Source organism: Rhinolophus ferrumequinum, chromosome 8, assembly GCF_004115265.2.
Source record: "Rhinolophus ferrumequinum isolate MPI-CBG mRhiFer1 chromosome 8, mRhiFer1_v1.p, whole genome shotgun sequence".
Taxonomy (NCBI): domain Eukaryota; kingdom Metazoa; phylum Chordata; class Mammalia; order Chiroptera; family Rhinolophidae; genus Rhinolophus; species Rhinolophus ferrumequinum.
This window is the reverse complement of record NC_046291.1, coordinates 50,391,853-50,414,408: the sequence shown is the minus strand read 5'-3', so window position 1 is coordinate 50,414,408 and position 22,556 is coordinate 50,391,853. Positions and strand designations below refer to the sequence as shown.

At 36.9% G+C, this 22,556-nt stretch overlaps 1 protein-coding gene across 3 annotated transcripts in view; it reads right to left on the bottom strand.

Moving 5' to 3' along the window:
- CHN1 (chimerin 1) overlaps positions 1-22,556 on the bottom strand; it is a 176,763-nt gene that overhangs the window by 31,409 nt on the left and 122,798 nt on the right. For all 3 annotated transcript variants that reach the window (XM_033112258.1, XM_033112259.1, XM_033112261.1), the window contains one exon: positions 12,680-12,757. In XM_033112258.1, coding sequence (XP_032968149.1) covers positions 12,680-12,757 — 78 coding nt within the window. The remainder of the gene's footprint in view (positions 1-12,679; positions 12,758-22,556) is intronic.

Sequence of the window (22,556 nt, the reverse complement as noted above, 5' to 3'; positions counted from 1 at the left end):
TCTTTCCTCCAAGTCCTGTTCCTTTTCTCTCCCTCTTCCTTTTATTATTTCTCATCTCAAGCTTTCTCTCTCGGTCTCTTTTGATCTCTGCTCTCCCCTTCTCTCCCTTCCTCTTTTCCTCCTCCCGACATCTACCCTCTCTCCAAAGGTACCTCCCTCCACAGCCCTCCCCTGGACTCCCCAATGTGTGCACACACACTTTATATGTTTACTCTACCTTTTCTATGTTTAGATAAGTTTAGATACACAAATATTTACCATTGTGTTACAACTGCCTACAGTATTCAGTACAGTAATATGCTGTACAGGTTTGTAGCTTAGGAGCAATAGGCTGTACCATAAAGCCTAGGTGTGTAGTAGGTTATGCCATCTAGGTTGGCGTAAGTGCACTCTATGATATTTGCACAACATTGAAATTGCCTAATGATGCCTTTCTTAGAACGCATCCCCCTTGTTAAGTGACCCATGACTGTATGTTCAAATAACTGCTTGGTTCCTTTGGCCCTCCATCACTGCTCCTACTGACTCCAATTATACTTAAGTTAGATTGTTTGATATTGTCCCACTGGTCATTAATGCTGTATTTTTTTTTTAATTAAGTAAAAATTTATTTTGGATATTTTCTATTGTTATGTCTTCTGGTTTACTAATCTTTTCTTCTGTGGCACAATACGCTTTTAATACCATCCAGTGTTATTTTTCATTTCAGATATATTTTTCATCTCTAGAGATTTCATTTGGATCACTTTAAATAGCTTTTATTTCTTTCCTCAATGTAGCCTTTCATCTACTGCTAATTTAGTCATGCTACTAAAATGCTACCCCTTTGAGGACTTTTAAACAATGCCTCAGGTTTTATAATGTCTTTCCATCCCTACTGTAGGCAAAACTGTTCTCAGCCCTGGGTGAATTTCAGTAATTGTTCAGCCTATTGCTTTCTGATGATTTTCCAAAGGTTTTCTTTCATGAATTTGTAGATAAGTACTCAAAGACTCAAGAAGACTCCTATACAGATCTTCAGAGCTCTTTCTGTGTACAGCTCTGTCCTCCCAGAAACTCTGTCCCACAAATTTTAGCTACTTTATCTTGCCAAACTCCAATCTCTGTGTCCTCAACTTGGCCAGAGCACTGGGCTTTCTTGGGATTCCCCGTCCATGTGCTGTGGCCTCCCTTCAGGCAGTAAGCAAGAGCAATCTTAAGACCTATCTTGTTTGTGTTCCTTCTTTCATGTATCACAGTATCGTACTACCCATTGTTCAATGTCTGACTGTTGTTTTATATACTTTTTCTGGTTTTCTCATTATTTAAGATGGGAAGGTAGATCTATTTCTTCCATCATAGCTGAAAATGTTCTTGTTTCTAAAATTGATCTTTCATGTGAGCTTGAACTTTGGACTTCTCTGGGCTTCAGTTTCTACATGTGTGAAATAATATTAACGTAATCAGCCAATTCTCAATGTCCCGTATAGAGGCTGAACTGCTTTAGGCTTCCTTTGTCATTGTGCTCTATTAGTCCATCTCTCCCACCAAAGTGTTACATTAACATTGCTGTATTTAGTAGGTTGTGTACTACCATGTGTCCCTGAAAATAAGACCTAAACAGAAAATAAACCCTAGCATGATTTTTTTAGGATGATATCCCTTGAACATAAGCCCTAATGTATCTTTTGGAGCAAACCTTAATATAAGAACCAGTCTTATTTTCAGGGAAACACGGTACGATCTTGTACGTGGTGATTTCATTTGTCATTTAATGTTATAGTGGGCATTTCTTATTTTTTAAGCCACGAACAATAAATGTCTTATTTTTGGATAACAGTCCTCAGTCTGTGTGACTGTATGAAACAGACCTTATTCCCAGCTCCAGGGGAGGGTATGTGACCTAGATCTAAGCCAATCAGCACATTCTGTTCTCCTGAAACCAGAGCTACTGGTTCAGAGATGGGCATATGAATGCCCACCAGGTCCAGATGTTTTGTTCAAACAGGGTCTCTTTGCAGCTGACTCGAATCTAAGAATATATAGAGCTGGTACCTCTGCCAGCCATCTTGTCACTAGAGGAGCCTAAAAATGAAGACAGAGCTCGGAGACAGAGTTTTTGGTGGCATTTTTAAGCGCCTCTGGGTCAAGGATACTTTCCTGTAACACCAGACTTTTCCTACTATGGAACCCAATGATTTCCCTTTTTGCCTTAGGGAGCATGGGTTGGGCTTTCTGACACTTGAAATAGATCTGTTCCAACAAATGGTAAATATCAGTCATCATGGGCTCCAAATTTAAAATGACACACTGAAGCAATATTATACAATTTTGGAGTAATGAGCTATAATAGCAACCATCAAAGCAAAATAGCATGTCTCCTAGAGATGGACTTTCTCTTTATGAACAAGGGCACTGTCCAAGCTTGTGAGGCAGAACCATAGCAGTGATTAGGGTGCGGCACATGGAAGAGCTGGAATTCTGAACAAAGGAAGTTCTACAAAAGAAAAAAGAGTGAGCCTGATATTTTAGGTTTGAGTTGGGCATATCCATTTACACAGACAGCCAAAACATCATCTCTACTACAACAGACTGGAGGCTATCACAAGAATCCTTTGGCTCCCGTGACCTAAGAATAGATATATTCTTTTCTTTTTAATTTTTATGTCTGGATAACACTTTTTAAAAAACACACCCAAGTTCTATTTTTGCTCCTCAAAGAATATAAAAATATAGAAAATAAGCAGGTGACGATGTTCTTCAAAAGTGTAACACTGCTGGGCTATTTCCCTTTTTCTTTTCTAGCTTTCCTATTTTGCAACTACCGTGTTTCCCTGAAAATAAGACCTACCCAGAAAATAAGCCCTAGCATGATTTTTCAGGATGACATCACTTGAACATAAGCCCTAATGTGTCTTTTGGAGCGTAAATCAATATAAGACCCAGTCTTATTTTTGGGGAAACACGGTAGAAGAATCTTAAGATAATTTAAGAAGAGTAAACCTGGAAAAAAAAACTGGTATTTTTCGTGTTTATCAGGAAAATAATTTGTAGTGATTTTCCAGATGCCAGCATTACTTTGGTAAAATATTTAAGAAATCAGTATTTGCATGTACGAGGTCAGACAATTAAGTTCGCGAACTCATCCTAGAAAAAGTGCTACATGCCTCACTGCTGAATATCACTACAGTCACCTTTGAAGTACTCCCCTTGGGAAGCTACGCACCGACCCAGCGCCTAGTCCATCCTTCAAAGCAATTTGGAACTCTTTCTGGAATGGCCATCAGAGCGATAGTTGTATTATCCTTGATGTCCTGAATGTCATAAAAATGTCTTCCTTTCAATATTTCCTTTATCTTTGGGTAAAGAAAGAAGTCATTGGGTCCAGATCAGGTGAGTTAGGGAGGGTGTTCCAATACAGTTATTTGTTTACTGGCTAAAAACTCCCTCGCAGACAGTACCACGTGAGCTGGTGCATTGTTGTGATGCAAGAGTCATGAATTGTTGGCTAAAAGTTCAGGTCGTCTAACTTTTTCACGTAGCTCTTTCAGCACTTCCGAATAGTAAACTTGGTTAACTGTTTGTCCAGTTGGTACAAATTCATAATGAATAATCCCTCTGATGTCAAAAAAGGTTAACAACATTGTTGCAACAAGTTCACGAATTTGTCAGACCTGTATTCTCTTCACTTAAAAAAATCTTTCTTAGACCTATATTCCACTTCCTTTTGTGTATATGCATGTTTCTCTTCTCTCTCTGCTCTTTGGGCTCTTTGATGAAGGCAGTGATATTTTTGTGTCATGTATTATTATATACGAATAATAAATCTGACTAATGATGATAAGTGTATTGAGATAATAGGGAACTTTACAACATAGATAATAACTGAGATAAGATGTTATGACATTTATGTATTTTTCAGGCACATGCTTTGACTATCTTCTTAAAGCCACAGTAGGTCTCACTCCTAAGGAAGACTCTTTGTCCTCTGAGGAATGCTGACATAGTGAGTCACAAAGATGATGACATATGACAGTATAACTTGTCAATTAAACAAGGTTTTGAAAAATAGACATATAAAATACTACATATCTATCTCTCCTATTAATTTACAAAATAAGCAGGCTAGAAGACTCAATCCTCAGCTAAATCTGGAAGGGGAGAATGTAGTTATGATACAAGTGACAAAAAAAGTTGCCATTAAAGTACCAACATGTCCCAAATGTGGGAAAAAAACAATCCTTGAAGATTATATTGTGTGGACACAAACTAAAATATTAAGAGAACAGAATTTTGGAAGAGGTGACTTATTTAAAGTGTGTGTTCTTCCTATGTTTACAACCTTGACTTGTTATTGTGTTGGGAGTTACATGCCAGGTTGGTTCTCTACTTTGGGATAAATTTTGGAGATACCAGATTTTCTAAATCATTCTCAGTAGGCTGGATATACATGCTGGAAAGAATGAATGCCACTTTCGATGTAGTTTTCTGTCAGAGGGTCTCAAAGTAGGATATTGGTTGGGAATAAGAATTAGTATAGGTTCTGGTGAGAGAGAGCCACGCTTCTTAAGGTGTTTATAAGTGGCAACCTTACATATTAATTTCAAAGGCTGGCCTCAGGTTTATTTGTTTTCAATTGTTTGGTTTTTAGTTATATAAAAGAAATAGTGTACTTAATATATTCCACTAACAGCCTCCTAGTGAGAAAAGCAAACTTGTAAATCTTTCCTCTAAATTTACGTTTACTCTCATATATTTTTAATTCCATAAAATAGGGCACCTAATAAGTCCCACTAACAGAAAGAAAAACTCCTAAAACTCTCTCCAAATTTTAACCACCAAAAGCAAAAATAGACATGTAGGACTACATGTAATGATAAATCCGCACAGCAAAGGAAACAATAGAGTTAAAAGGCAACCTATTGCTGGACTGCAAGTTAGTTTTATTTTTCATTTTTTGAAGAAGTTCCATACTGTTTCCCATAATTGCAGTACCAATTTACATTTGCACCAACAGTGTACCAGGGTTTCCTTTTCTCCACATCTTCATCAACACTGGTTATCTTTTGTCTTTTTGATAACAGCCATTCCAGCGGTGTGAGGTGGTATCTCATTGTGGTTTTGATTTTATTTCCCTCATGTTGAGCATCTTTTCATATACCTGTTGGCCATTTGTATAATCTTATTTTGAGAAATGCCTATCAAGTCCTTTGCCCATTTTAAAATTGGGTTATTTGCTTTTTTGCTATTGAGTTGTATGTGTTCCTTATATATTTTGGACTGGACATTAACTCATCATGGTTTGCAAATATTTTCTCCTATTCCATAGGTTGTCTTTTCACTCTGTTTCCTTTGCTGTGCAGAAGCTTTTTAATTTGATGCAATCCCACCTGCTGTTTACTTTTGCTTTTGTTGCCTGTGCTTTTGGTGTCATAGCCAAAACCCCCTCATCAGACCAATGGCAAGAAGCTTTCTTCTTAGATTTTCTTCTAGTAGTTTTTTGGTTTCAAGGCTTATATGTAAGTTTTTAATCCATTTTTTAGTTGATTTTTGTATATGTTGTGAGATAAGGGACCAATTTCATTCTTTTGCATGTGGATATCCAGTTTCTTCAACATTTATTGAGACTATCCTATCCTTGGCACCCTTGTTGCAGATCAGTTGACTGTACAAGTATGGATTTATTTCGGGGCTTTCTATTCTGTTGCATTGGTCTGTCTGTTTTTATGCCAGTACCGTACTATTTTGATTACTATAGCTTTGAAATATATTTTGAAATCAGGAAGTGTGATGCTTCCAGCTTTGTTCTTCTTACTTAAGATTGTTTTGGCTATTTGGGGTCTTTTGTGGTTCCACATGAATTTTAGGATTGCTTTTTCTATTTCTGCAAAGAATGTCTTTGGGGTTTTGATAAGAATTGCATTAAATCTGTAGATCACTTTGGATAGAATAAACATTTTAGCAATATTAATTCTTCCATTCCATGATATCATGGGTTTACCTTGAGTGAAGTATAGCATTTAAAATTCTGTAGCCCCATAAAATGGCTGTGAAGAAGTATAAGCAACCATGTGCTAACCAACAAGAACCTTGGGAAATGTTTCTTTTGGGATTATTAATGGCAGGCAGTCACCGTTCCAGTGATTTCAGTGATATAGATTTGCACTTGATGTGTCATAACCAGTTCCCCAGACAGAATTATAAACCATAAGAAGGATAGACAGGGCTGAACAGAGAGGGCCACAATGCTGAGAGCAGGATGGAGGCCTGGATGGAAGTTTGAGTCTTTGCGGACCTCCTCAACACCAGCAGGGGCAGAAGTAAAAAACAGAGTCATGTGTGTTCATTAGTTTTGGCTTCCACAGCATCTGATAACTGCCAGATAGCAACAGGAACACAATGCCTACAGGACTTTATAATCTTGTCCAATCTCCTACTTTCTATCAGCCCTCTACAAATCCGACTGCCCTAGGCAGAAATAATCCCCACTATGCACTGATACTTATTTTATCTTTTCTTGCAAGTGACCCACCTTAAGAGTTAGGAATTGTGTGTGTGTATATACACATACATATACATATATATGTATAATATTAAGATATATATTATAATTCAACTTAATCTATTTGGAGAAAAACATTGTTCCTTTATAAGGTTTATTTTGGACACTATGTTCATATCCCATATGTGAGACAATGATGAGTGACATCACTGCTGAAGTTTATGATGAGACATTCCAGGCTGCCTTTTTATTTTGTCATATTGCATTTAACTTATTTTATATTACTATTAATTCAAAACAATACTCACATTTCTAAGCACTGAAAATGTGAACACAGATATTCCTGACAAATATAAGATAACATGATGTTTGAGGTTTTATTTGATTTTAAAAACTCACATGAATTTGATTTTTAAAAAACCTATTTGTAACAATATAGGTCTTGAGAAGAATCTAATGTTGTGTTGAAATTTCCTGCTGCCATGAGAAATGGTTTCAAAATAACAACTACCACCACCATGCCAACAAAAGTTCCCCATGTCACACTGTGCACATTTATTAGTTGTTCAGTAGATGCTTCTTGAGCATCTAAATGTGGGGCATTATACTAAATGTGGGGACGGGAAGGAAGCAGAGAGAGACAAAACTGGGGGAGGTGGTAGGCACAGGCCTTGAATATGACGTTTCACTGTTAATATAACTGGTTTAAAAAAAATAGTCTTTCATCTATAGTTCATTTTGATTCTTTTTAAAAATTAATATATTGAAAATTTGTCCCTACATGGGCCTTAACAAAGTTTTAGTAATGGAAAACAAAATAATTATATTAACAAGTCAAATGCTTCTCAAGATTATTTAATCAGAGAATTTTAGAGCTATAAGAGAACTTAGAGATCATGTAGTTGAACTCCACATTTCATACTACCATATTTAGCCGTGTAAAATGCACACTTTTTTGCCCAGATTTGTGAGGGGAAAAATAAGGATGTGCATTATACATGGGTAGTACTAATTCCATAGCTATATAAATGTTTTTAATACTTTGTTTTTTAAACTTTTATTTATTCAAGTGTGTTTTTCCAGGACCCATCAGCTCCAAGTCAAGTAGTTGTTTCAATCTAGTTGTGGAGGGCGCAGCTCACAGTGGCCCATGTGGGGATTGAACCAGCAACCTTGTTATTAAGAGCCCCACGCTCTAACCAACTGAGCTAACCAGCTGCTCCCTATAAATGTTTTCAATTCTTTTATTTATGCTTATGAGTTAAAAGTGTAATTCTAGAAATCAATAACAATATCCATATGCAAAATAATACCCTGGAATACGATAATTGGTTTTGTTGAACTTACGATAAACTGGCAACAATGAAGAGTTCTTGGCCTTCTATGATGCGTAAATATCGTAAATTTGTTACTGGTACATAAAATTTCTTGTACCATAATATGTTAAAAAATAAATGCTAAAATTCCTTTATAATACAAAAAACAAGTACCTAAATGTAAACAAATAAAAATTTGAATTAAAAAATTAAAATGATTTTTTTCCCCTGAAAGTTTGGGCCAAAACTTGGGTGCACATTATACACAGGAACGCATTATACACGTCAAAATACAGTATATCTGTCTTTATTTGCTGGTTCATTCTGTATTTATTCTCAAATGTGAATCGAGTGAAGAACATATGGCTTGGATTTGCCTGTGTCCTTCGAAAGAAAGAAAAGATCACTTTCAGCAGAAGTGCTGGCCATTCCTACCTTTCAGTTTGTTAAACAGCAGAATATTTAGTCTATTGGCCGGGACTGATGGAGTCACTATCATGACTTTATCCCTGTAGGTCTTGAATCAGTAATTTTACTAATTATTACAAGGTTCATATTATAGTGTTATTTTAATTGCAGTATCAATTCACATTTAAGGATGCACTGCTTGCATATTATCTTGGCAACATTAAGTCTCTTAATATAATATGTTACACCTTTCATTTATATGCAGAATACAAGTATCTGAAACTTTAAAATTAATCAGTCACTTCAAAACTACCTTAAAAAAAAGAACTAGGGCCGGCCCGGTGGCTCAGGCGGTTGGAGCTCCGTGCTCCTAACTCCGAAGGCTGCCGGTTCGATTCCCACATGGGCCAGTGGGCTCTCAACCACAGGGTTGCCAGTTCAATTCCTCGAGTCCAGCAAGGGATGGTGGGCTCTGTCCCCTGCAACTAAGATTGAACACGGCACCTTGAGCTGAGCTGCCACTGAGCTCCCAGATGGCTCAGTTGGTTGGAGCGCGTCCTCTCAACCACAAGGTTGCTGGTTCAACTCCCGCAAGGGATGGTGGGCTGTGCCCTCTGCAACTAACAACAGCAACTGGACCTGGAGCTGAGCTGTGCCCTCCACAACTAAGACTGAAAGGACAACAGCTTGAAACTGAACGACACCCTCCACAACTAAGATTAAAAAGGACAACAACTTGACTTGGAAAAAAAAAAGTCCTGGAAGTACACACTGTTCCCCAATAGGGGCCTGTTCGCCTTCCCCAAAGTTTCCTTCTCCCTGTCCTGTATTTAAAAAAAAACACACAAAAAAACTAAACTCATATTTTAAAGTATTTACTCACTGTAATTCTTAATGTTTTCTTTTTAATTATTTAATTTGCCTAAGTAGCCAGGTTTCTGTTGTTATTTTACGGAATCCTGATTTTATTTTACAAAGCTATCTGAATTAAACATACCAAACGAAACATTGAATAATTTGGAGGGAGTAAAAGAAATATAGAGGATTTCCCTGTATTGTGTGGTGCATGAAAATGCAACTGCTCTTATATAACATCTAACCCTGCCTGGGAACTAAGAAAGAAGCAAGAGTTTTCTTTAGCCCCCACAATCATGCCAGAGCTCTCAACTGCGGCATGACCTCTGTACCTGGGCAAGAACAACAGTCTTGGCATAGATTCAGAAAAAATACCCATTTAGGGATAATTTGTAATAACAAAAATAGTAGCTACCATGCACCCACACATACCAGGAACTCAATTTTTCTGATGTAAAAACAGGTTTATAGAGAGAAGCAGCAATCTGCCCAAGGTCATACAAATAAATAAGATGCAAGCTCCTGAGGGCAAGGGCTGGGACTTGGTTATCATTCTAGCCAGCGCCCGAGATGTGCGCGGGATGCTGGGGGGCTACCTGTGTCTTACTTTTAATGTCAGAGGGTTTTTGTTTGGTTTAAAGTCTGCTCAAGGACTTAGCTTGCTCTCTCTTTCTCATGTTAGGAGCGGGAGGAGGAGGAGGGTAGTTCTTAAAATGAAAGGTTGATCCAGGAGACAGTTAAAATTATTTTCGCTCTAAGTTATGCTGACAACTTATAGGGAAATCATGTTTAAAAAAATGTGGTACATTTATTTTTAAAATGATGATCCTCCTGAGAGAGGCAATGATCTTCCTTGTGATTGATTCTTTATCAAATCCTTATAAGTAACAATAAAAAGAAAGGAAGAAAGAAAGAAAGAAAGAAAGAAAGAAAGAAAGAAAGAAAGAAAGAAAGAAAGACCATGTTACATAACACAGCAAAATGGGAAGCCTTCCGTTTTGTTTCCCCACCCCCTTCGAAAACCCTTAAAAAATATACATCTGTCTGGAGTTAGGCCCAGTTGATTTTTTTGGGATTTCACCTTGGTGAATGCTTTCACCAAAGGTATAAGACATAAGACACTCTTGGCTTTAGCCTCTGAAATAAGATTTGGCAGCTGTTCAACACCACAGAGCAACGTTACATAACAAAGCAGTTCAAGAAGCAAAAAAGAAAACCACATTGAAATGAGGTTTTGGTGAGTGGACTCGTGGTTAGGCAAAATATACTTTTACCAACATAGGAAATTGTCAATGGCACGGCCATGTGAATGCTTATCATTACGTAAATGCTCAGTGTTTTTCCCACAATAAATCACTGAACTTATACTTACATGTCACAGTGACATTCTAAGTGAACATTTGTGTGGGAGACAACTGCTCCTGCCACAGAGTCCGAATTCTTTTGGGGATGTTCTCGGAAGTCAAGTATGAACCCCCCCACCCTTCTCTTTTGTATAATGCCAAGCCATAGAAACATTTTTTAAATAACAAAGAGTAATTTCGATGAAAAGAGTCAAATTCTGAGACTTCTGACCTTATTAGCAACTCTAAAAAAATATGTAATGCAACTCACTGTCTAACACAAACTCTTTCTCGAGCATGCTTTTTTAAAAACACTATGCCCAAGCTGGTTTTAATTTTTCAGCTCCAGAGAAGGAATCAGACTTCCACTTTTTAATGTGCCTTTTTTTAAATTGTTTTTTTTTAAGGCAAATATCTTTGGGTATCAAGCTAACAGTCACAATTCGTCCCATAGTCAGCACTTTCTGGCTGTACAAAATTTGCTCATTAAAGCCATGTGTTAAATTAAAACTGAGAAACTACTGAAAGATACAAAGAAACAGAAAAAAAGAATATACTGGTTTATGCAACTCCTTGAACAAACTTACGTTTTGCCTTTAATCAATATTAACAGAAAGCATGTACAATGAACTTGACTTAGCACTAAAATGGTATCCTGCACAGGTCAATTTGTTTCTGCTGAACACACCAGAGGGTACATCTTTGGAGTTATATTTTAAAATCTCAGCCATTTCTAAACAGTATGCATAGTTTCTTGCTTAGGAGACTAAACTGCTATATGTTGTGGATAAATATGCATATAAACTTTATGTTTGCAAAAAGATTTATTTGGGATCATTTTTCCTGATAAAAATCCTGTAAGGCCAAGTTTTATATCATGCAAGAAGAAACTGAGGCCTAATAACCTGCATGTGTTATTTAGGTTCATAAATGGAAGATGTGGTTAGAACTGGATGCACATACTAAATGGTCTGTTTAATTTTAAATCAAAGATACTGGCTTAAAGGTAAGGCCTTAATGATATGATTAAAGGGGGAGAAGAAAATGCTATTTGGTTTACCTTGAAATATTAGCAATCTTTACACACCCTCTGGAATTTATCCTTCATCCCAAAATGATCTGAAGGTCATAAAAATCCATTCCTCACTATGGAAAAAGCAGAGCATATAGGGGGCTTTGTATTTAGCATTTGAGTAAAATAAATGGTGTTAAAAATCAGGATGAATTGCAAATTTGGAATGAAATTTCCTGCTACAGAGCCTGGTGCATTCTATCTGCTGAATAAATGTTGAAAAATTAATAAACAAATGGAAGATCAGGGTTTCCAGCCTTTAACATCTTTTGAAACCAGATGCCCCCTAACATCAAAACTAAGGACATTTTATCTAAGCTAAAAATATTCATGTCTCAAGAACTTCATCATAGAGTTGTCTAACTACTGGGAAGTTACTATAGAAATACCAGTACATACATCCACCCATCAAGTGTAACTGGGTCTCCTCTGCATGGTCTCACATTGCATGTTCCCTGAAATCAGGTTGCAAAGAGCTGAACTCCGAGGCCTTATATCATGCTATAAATACAGGCAAGGGCTACACACAGCTTGAAATCAACACATACATCACCTTGACAAAAGATGATCATAGTCGGTAAAACACATTAATACAATAATGAAAAACTACACACACAGGTGAAAGCAAATAGTCAGAAACTGAAGGGAAGCTGCTAGTGTCAGCAGCAGCAACATTCTCCTGGTCGTCAGTCTCCTCTCATCATGGTCAATTCATTAACAGAGGAGGAAAGACAGAAACTATGGGAAATGCAGACCATCTGCTCAATCCAGATGCATCAGCACATGACTCTTATAGCCAAAGCTTTTTACCAGAAATGAACAGAGATAAGATCTAATCCTCTCACGAAATATCCGACAAAGGTAGTTAGACATATTTGCATCACAAAAAAAAATTAACTGCCAAAATCATTATTAAATGAGATCTTTTAAATATCAGTCAAGACCTTTACCACTGAGATACACTGATTAAACAGAATACTAAATCAGCATTAGATAAAATGGGGTTGGATTCTATTAGCTTTATCCAGCTAGTCCTTAAATAAAACTATGCTTCAAACATCTTCATTCCTTAAATAGCAAGAACATTTTAGTCCAGTCATCCTAGTTTTAAAAAGACATCAGCAGATAGTCCTTTAATATTGTATATTTCAAGTAATGTACATTTCCCTTCTTATAAGAAAAGGTTAAAAACGAATATTCTTACCTTGAAATTGTGAACCTTTTCATATTTTGGAATTTGTTCGTTTTCTTTCAGAGTTGCTCTTCTAACAAGTGATGTCAACTGCGAATAAGCAAAGAGTTTCAGAGGTTGCCAGATTGTCACAGACGACTTTTGAGAACCCAGTTTCATTCCCAAGGCTGCTATCAATAAATTTTGCTGACGGCCCTCTTGTTTTGATTTGTGAACTGCAGCTCTCTTAGTTTTCCTACCCGACCAAGACTCTTTGGATGGCATTTTGGAATTCACAGGAAAGAAAGAAAACCTATATTGATCTATGTCTGTCGATGAACTCTGTATTCAGCTAACAAATGAGCATTCTGCCAGCCAGCACAGAACCTAACCTACAGAGAGCTGCAGAGAAACATCACAGAGAAGTGGAGGAGGATGATGAAGCACTTCTTAAAAAGAGGTCGACTAACCAGAAGATTTCTTCTTTCTTCTTCTTTTTTCTTTTTAAAGGGCTCTATGTTTAAGCTTCTGAAAACTTAGGAGTCTGAACAGAAATAAAGAATGAGTGCTAACATACAAAACATTCAGCATCTCTCTCCCTTTTTAAAAGCCATCCAATTTTGACAAATGATACATTTCTAAAAGCTTTCTGCTCTATTCAATATATTAACGTCCATTCTGAATGAAAGATGCCTACATACTGCCTGCAGTCAGTTCCTAGCAAGACACCCTGTGCAGCCCTAGCAGTGCGTGGGGGAGGAGAGGGATTTGACAAGGAAGGCTGGATTAGACTGGTCACCGTAAGAAAGAAGATAACCAATGAAAATCAAGCAACTGTATTTAAGTACTGTATTCCTCAACTCACTCTGTTTCTCCCTCCTCTCTCGGAAGATTTTCTTGCTGGTTCAAGGGGGAAAAATAAAAAAACGGTGGGAAGACAATGAGCAATGAATGAGTCATGCATCATTACAAAATGGAATATATTGTTACCTATTAAAAGCAAAGGAAAATTAACATGCAGCACCAGGTTTTTAAAAAGAAGGCACCACTGCCAGGTAAATTATGAAAGGCTCATATATACCCTCCTTTGTGCATGGACTGAGTTAACTAAAACTAAATTTTATTAAAGATGAGCAAAAGCTGGTAAGTATTTTGATGAGAAAGAAAAGTTTAACTAGATATGATCCTATTTTCCTGTAAAACAAGGAACGTTGCTAACATCTGGAAGTGGTCAGTTTTGTCTCCCTACTGGGTTGTGGTCTATACTTAAATAGATCCAATCATTATTTTAATTCTTAGTCTCAACATTCATTATTTAAAGAGCTGGAGGCCAGGTCATAGTGGGAGCTAGGTGGGAATAATTCCTCATGTACAAAGGTCCCAGATGTAATGGAATTAAGCTTATAGGACACTTGGATGTTTGTTTGCTGATGTAGAAAGGGCGTGTTGGGGTGCTCATAGTTGGAAGAATTAATATCGTTAAAATGTCCACACTACCCAAAACAATCTACAGATTCAGTGCAATCCTTATCAAAATACCAATGACATTTTTTACAGAACTAGAATAATCCTAAAATTTACATGGAAACCCAAAAGACCCCGAATAGCCACAGCAATCTTGAGAAATCTCCAATTGGAGGTATCATGCTTCCTGATTCCAAACTATACTACAAAGCTATAGTAATCAAAACAAAATACTGGCACAAAAACAGACACATAGGTCAGAACAGAGAGCCTAGAAATAAACCCATGTTAAGAATATATAATGGGGAAAAGACAGTCTTTTCAATAAACGGTGTTGGGAAAACAGATACATGCAAAAAAATGAAAAACTACTTTCTTATACCATATACAAAATAAACTCCAAATGGATTAAAGACTGAAATGTAAGACCTGAAATGATAAAACTCCTAGAAAAAAATATAGGCAGTAAATTCTTTGACATCAGTCTTAGCAATTTTTATTTTTTGGATGTCTCCTTGGGCCAAGGCAACAAAACAAAAATCAATAAGAATACATCAGACTAAAAAGCTTTTGCAAAGTGAAGGAAACCACCAGCTAGATGAAAACGCAACCTACTGAATGGGAGAAGATATTTGCAAATGCTATATCCAATAAGGAGTTAATATCCAAAATATATTTAAAAACCCATACAATTCAACATAAAAAAATCCAATTAAAAAATGGGCAGAGGCTGGAATAGACATTTATCCAAAGAAGACAAACAGATGGCAATAGATACATGAAAAGCTGCTCAACATCACTAACTCAAGGAAATGCAAATCAAAATCACAATGAGGTACCACCTCACACCTGTCAGAATGGCTATTCAAAAGACAACAAATAACAAGTGTTGGTGAGGATGTGGAGAAAAGGAAATTGTCATGCACTGTTGGTGGAATGGTAAACTAGTACAGCCACTATGGAAAACAGTATGGAGATTACTCAAAAAATTAAAAATAGAACTACCTTATGACCCAACAAGTCTACTTCTGGGTATTTTTCTGAAGAAAATGAAAATAATAATTCAAAAAGATATGCACTCCTATGTTCATTGCAACATCGTCTGCAATAGCCAAGGTATGGAAGCTACCCAGGTGTCCATGGACAGATAATGGATAAAGAAGATGTAGTGTATATATACAATGGAATATTACTCAGCCATAAAAATGAAGGAAATTGTGTCATTTACGACATTATGGATGGATCTAGAGAGTATTATGCTACGTGAAGTAAGTCAGACAAAGACAAATACCATATGATTTCACTTAAATGTGGACTCTAAAAACAAAACAAATGAACAAACAGAAACAAACTCATAAATACAAAAAAGAAACTGATGGTGGCCAGAGGGGAGGGAGATGGGGAGAAGGGCAGAAAAGGGGAAAGGGATTAATAAGTACAAACGTATAGTTATAAAATAAGTCATAGGGATGTATAGCATATGGAATATAGTCAGTAATATCTTAACAATTATGTATGGTGACAGATGGTTACTAGACTTACTGTGGTGATCACTTCATAAGGTATACAAATGTTGAATCACTGAAACGAATATAATATTGTATGTCAACTATATTTAAAACTAAAGTTTAAAAAAGTGAAAATAAATCATTAAAAATACAGTTTTTTTTGAAATAATTTTTTAAAAATGAAGTGGAGTGGCTGGGTAAGACTCAAATACACCTCCATTTATTATAATAAGAGCAATACCTATACTTTTTACTAAGGTGCTGTAAGAAGCTTGTTTTCTCATATTGATTTCCCAAACATCTGTTTCCTCATACTATAGTAATCAAGTTTAACCCATTATGATTCTAACATTACACTGTACTTAAAGAATCTAAAACTATATATTTAAATTAATTCAGTCCATTTGCTTAGTGCAATTTATCTCAGGTTTCATAATCTGTAGGAGTATGTGCCCAATGCAGATTCTAGTTTAATTAGGGCATTAAGTGGTAATTAAACCATGCTAGAGACTGGAAATATTGAATGACTGATTTTCTCAACATCCCCAAATATTTTTTTTGTTTGTTTACTTGAGTCTATAGTCCCTTCTTTTAAAATAGTTTATTCTTTTAAAAACATTTCTAATAAAAGGTATAAATTAATATTTACCTCCATTGATATTTCATTTCCATAAATTGATACCCTTATGTGATTAACGTGACCAAAAATGCTCCTGTTCTAAGAGGAAATACAATGGAAAAAACTTTCCTTGTCTAACCTAAATTACTTCTCAGCTTAGACCTAGATGGCCATGTGATGACTAAAATTATAAAGACCAACTGACTCTTCAGTCATGTACAACCTAAAGTGAAGTTATCTGATTCTCAGTAGGCACCAGATAAAAGCAGAGATTCCAAAGGCAAACTTAACAGGAATTTTTTCTCTCCACAATGTTTAATACAATGTTTAAGTTACTAAATTAAAGAAAACAATCACCTATATAACCCAGGAAGCTTTTTTTTTCCCTGACTGAGGGCCATTTAGTACAGACTATCCCCAACCCTCCATCTGTAGTTACTAAAATTCAACCGAAGCATAAAAAGACTAATGGTAGAGTTATCCAGAAAATTCATGGCTGGGTAAAAGTGAACATTTTGTCATTGAGAGACAAACTCTACTGTAGACTCTGCAGAGTCAGACTGTCCTACCTGAATAATTTTTCTACCTAATCAAGAAATACTGGATCAACTGCAACTTGGGCAGCTGCCTAAGGCAATAAAGAGACAGAAAACAGCTCAGGTGCAAAGGGTCTTAACTACCCTCAAATGACTGGGGGTTTGGTTACTTGGGTCTTTAATAACTGCAACTGCATTTCCGCATTCTGCTGCGGAAGAGCTCTCAAGTCCCAAGAACCGCTAACTCTAAAATTCAGAACACAAATCAATGTTCTGATGATTCAGACAAATGTACACTATTCATCCTTATATATATATATATGGCCTATCTATTTGGGTAGATAGTTATAGCATCTATTAATTATAGCTATCATTTATTAAGTACTTATGTTCCAGGAACCCAGCTAAACACTTGACATATAGAATCCCATTAAATCCACAGAATAACACCTATGTTGCATATATTTTATCCTCCTTTTGTAGCTGAAAGAACTGAGGCCTGCAGAAGTTAACTTCCCAAAAGTGCACAGCTAATATAGACAGTGGATAGGAGTTGGGTTCTTGAACTCTATGCGCTATCCACCCAAATGAGAGGAAACTGGAGTTTGAGGTTAGTTGTTTTCTCCTCTCTATTGAAAGTGGTTTCTCTAGTTATTTTCTCTTTTCAATTTTGAAGAGTAGCAATAGATGGTCAGATAGAGTAAGCATTGAGTAACAACAGATGGTAAGAAAAGTAATAGTAATTAAGATCTCTAGATCTCAAGTTTAGCACACAGCAATGCAGCCCTCTAGGCTCCAAACTCCCCCTCCCTCATGAAACCTTTGATGATTTGCACCAATTAGACATGATTACACCCATCTGTGAACCTTAGAGTCCTTCACTTGTTCGTTAATTATGAGATATATCACATTCTACCACATATCACAGTTATCTTTGTAGCTCTTTATATAATATTAGGTCTTGTATGAGGTATGACAAAAAAATACAGTGAATGTTTAAATTTAAAAAGTTTATTACAATGAAAGATACATTGCCATTAACCCCCTCAAAGTACTTCCCCTCGCTTCGAACACACTTATCCCATAGTTCTTGCCACTTTCTGAAGCAGTTCTGGAAGTCCTCTTTCGTGAGTGTATTTAATTGCACTGTTGTGGCTGCCTCGATGTCCTGAATTGATTCAAAACATTTACCTTTCATGGTCATTTTGACTTTGGGGACGAGCCAGAAGTCGCATAGAGACAGACCCAGTGAATAAGGTGGATGAGGATACACCGCAATGCTTTTATTTGACAGAAATTGCTGTATACCAGAAGCGGTGTGTGACAAAGAGCGTTGTCATGATGGAGGATGATTTATAGCACACTTTAAAACACACCATCTCTCAACCATAGCTCACACCTGACCACACCAAACAAGTTGCAACTTGTCACACACTGTTTTTAAGGTTCGACACACCACCTCCCGTATTGAAGATCCCTGCTTTTCCGTTGGATGGCACTTGGCAGCAGCATTCACGGTACTTTGTGATCACAATGGAAGGCTCTGTGTCACACATCACTTCTGGTACTACAACTTGAGTCAAATAAAAACATTACGGTGTGTCCTCATCCAACTTATTCACTGGATCTGGCACTGTGCGACTCTGGCCCTTCCCCAAAGTCAAAATGACCGTGAAAGGTATTTTGAATCGATTCAGGACATCGAGGCAGCCATGACAACACAACTAAAGACACGAAAGAGGACTTCCGGAACTGCTTCAGAAAGTGGCAGGAACGACGGGAAGTGTATTCGAAGCAAGGGGGAGTATTTTGAGGTGATTAATGGCAATGTGTCTTTCACTGTAATACATTTTTTAAAAATTTAAACATTCACCATATTGTTTGATCACACCTCCTTCATCTTGGTATAAACCCTAAATCTGGCACAGTAGTTTGCACAAATAAAGGCTCAATAAATATTTGGTTAAAAAAATAAAACCAAATGGAGGCAGCTATTTTAATTGGGGGACAGTGTGTTATCATAATAATAAAGATGGGATTTGAAATCAGAGACACTGAAGTTTGAATTCTGACCTTGGGAGATTTGCTTGGCGCCTTGGTTACCTCATCTACATACTAGAGATGATAATAAGACCTACCTTACAGGTGACTGGTCAGTTTAAAGAGGATGGCACATAAAGGAGGAAAAGACTATATGCAGAGAGTAAGCACTCAATAAATTATAGTATTACAGGATGCTGTACCACTAGTAGCTGCAGAGTGTACTGTGTAGTATAAGACAAAGGTCCCTGCCCTCAGGGAGTTTGTAGATCAATCTGCTTTTGGTTTATACCATATAAACATACCTGGAAACGCCTGCGCTCCCCTTTGTATTACGGTTACTACCAATTTCCCAAATTCTAGTTCTAATCCTATCTTTTAAGAGGCATATAATGACATGTATATTGGTTGAGGGAGCAGGGTTGGGAAGGGGGTAGAAAATGAAATGCAAAGGAGATTATCTGCATTTAAGTGGTCAGGAACAAGCCTTGATGCTTCATATATTATCCTAGTTACGCATACTAGTCACAACTATTTTGAGAGTATGTTGTGTAATGCACATTTTATAGATGAAGAACACTCACAGAGTGACTTGCTCAAGGTCACAGTCAGGAATAGGAGTTTGTGATCTGAATTCCAGTTTTTTGTCTTCAAAGCCTGGTAGCTGTTTGTGCTACCTTGTAATGAGAGTAGGAGACAAACCCAAGGTGTTAGGGAGATAGCCCCCCATATTCTGGTTCTATAATATAGAAGAAAATGGCGTAACTGGGTGAGGGTCTAAACTGGCAGGGCACGTCTCCCACAACCTCATCTTGCTGGAACACCAACAGCGTTTGGCTGATTTTGACTGGGAACCTTTGGCCCGTCTCGGACCTGCCTCTGGCCATCCTTGATTCTGACATCACTTCCATATGCTCACCTGAATGAGCGTCCGGCCTGCAAAGCAAGGATGAGCAATGGACTGGTTCCACAACCCTCTGTTTCCACCTTTGTCTATACCATTTGTAATATAGAGCAGTGGACTATAAAAATGGTGTGTGGGGGTGGAGAGTTGTGTGAGGAATAAGGAATGAAAGGGGGAAACAGGTGACCTTGGAAAAGAACACATTTGCTGTTTTTCAAATAAAGAAATTTCCACCACTGACGCCACTACTCTGTTGTCTGTCTAGTAAATCATACTGGATTTGTGCTGAGCTAGCCTCATTTTCACCAAGTGCAACAAGCTTGTGGACTCTGGAGGCCGACCAAAGTGCTGACCTTAACCCTGTCACCTCCTGGCTGTGGCATGTCCTTCGTCAAGTTACTGATTTCAATCTTTGTTTCCTTATATGTAAAATGGATTAAAAGTACTTACATTATAGAATTACGAAGAATTAAATGAGATAATATGTGAGAAGCATTTTTTGCACGATTCCTGGCACAGAAAAAAATCAGAAGTTTCCCCTCCTTTCCTGCAATTTCCATAAACTGTTAAAATTGAGATATAAACAACATAGCTTTTCCAATATCAAGATGTGTAGATCCAAGCAAATTCCGCTCACTCTAGATACACAGATTATGCATACCTTTGTCCCCCAAATTATAACTTGTAACCTACTTTCTCTCAATTAGAGTCAAGAGTAGAATATATTCCAAGGTTCTTAACAACATGTCAGCTTACATTTATTAATAGACAACTACATGGCATTGTGCTAGTAAATGCTTCACATGTATAATGAAGTTAGATATTTTATAGATGAAAAGCAGAAGCTCAGAGAGATGTGGTACCTTGCCCAAGGTCACCTAACTAATATGTGGTGAAACTAGGATTTGAACCCAGGTCTACATGACTTCAAATTCTGTGTCTGTCCTGCCTCTCACATTATCTACTGTTAGCATGCAATTCTGAAACGCTATCATTTGAATAAATTTCTAGATCATTTTAATTCTAGCACCACTCAGATCACTAGCCATTTTAATACTGCTTATATTTGAATTTCTACTATCTACCAGATTCTTCATTTAATCAAAAAATTCAAGTGCATTTTAAGTCAAACATTAGAGACTTCTATATAGAACTCTATAAATCCTTAAGTTATGTCGGGATAAATAACTTTTTTACGCTGCACAGCAAGCTCTTACATCTTGCCAGGGCTCTAAATTTTTATGCTACTGGCACCAGTTACACTATAATTCCTAACTCAGTCTTTATTACATAGCTCCTCTGGCATTAACTTAATATCCATCTAAACAGATAACAATAATGCCCATCAATGCATTCATTTCAGTGGATAATAAATTGAAATTATACTAATATTGACACTAACAAACTGTATACTCTCTAGCATGTCCCCTTATAAACATTAAGACATTTAAAACACAATTCAAACAAAACAGTACAGCCCTGCATTCCTATTCTTTCAAGAAACAACAGAAATGATCAAATTCTCCAAGTGACAGTTTTAAGGGAGATTTTGCACTCTGTTCCAGAGAGGAGGGGTATAGTGGCACACAGTCTGGTTTCCAAGCCTGGTTCTGACGGATACCAGCCAAGCCACTGGACTTTTCCAAGTCCCAGCTGGACTAAGTGAATTCCATGGTCTTCTCTGTGTTTTTAACAGAAATTCAGAAGGAAAAAATGAAGGTTCATACTCATTCAACACACAGGAATGTAAAGATTTGGTGTGCTCACATGGGAAAGGCCAGCTTAGCTATCTCCAGTGAGTCTCCATGAGGAAGCTAGCTATGGCTAATTTACTATGGGCTTCTGTCTAGTACTCAGTCTTGCAGTCTCAGAAACTTAATTTGCCAGCCCAAGGAGATAGTGTCTCCTTCTCAAAGGGAGACTGACATTGTAATACCAGCTCATGAAATTGATAGGTAAAAGTAGTTTATACTATGATATGAGATATAATTATGAAGTGGGTCACCAAAATTTTCCAATGTAGCATACCTACATTGGAAACAAACAAACAAAATAGGAGTGCTAGGAATGGAATCAAAACAAGTGGAGTGAGTTCGATGAACTGAGTATTTAACGCACAGAGTTAAGATATCTGTTGAATCCTCTCCAATTTGGATGGCCTTGCCAATGAACTAGAATATTCAGTGTTCCTTTATTTGGGGCTCCCTCATTTTAAGTCAGTGCTTAGATGGACATACGCAACTTCTACCTCTTTAAGTCTCCTTTTTCCAGGTGTCTCTTTCCTGTGCTTTTGTGAATTTCTGCTCAAATATTTTAGGTGGTGATCTTAACATTAATTCATAAGACATGGTGTTATTTTTCCATTTACAAGTTTTTAAAGGATATTAGATTGTAGCCCTGATGTACTGACACCAATTTATATAATAGGCGCTTCAGGGAGATATAATAAAATAAATGGAAGATGTTTTCCTGTCCTGAATTATGTAACCACAAGTTACTAAATGCATGTAATACTTAATGTGATACTTAAATGTAATAAGTATTAAGTATTAAGTATTACTTAATGTAATACTTAAAATTACTTAATATGGGTAAAATATTCTAGTTCAATACTCTCCAGTCTTTGGCCACTGGCAGTGATGGTTGTATTATGATGACCATAACAACATGCTTTCTTGGTTCTTCCTGACGAAAAGCTGAAATTGGCCTGCGTGGGAACGTCTCATTTCCCCTCCTAAATGAACCTGAACACATTAGGGAAATGTGTTCTTAACTCTTTGGTTCTTATTTTACCCAAATTTTTGATACCTATCACCTGTAAGACATAAAGAAACACTAT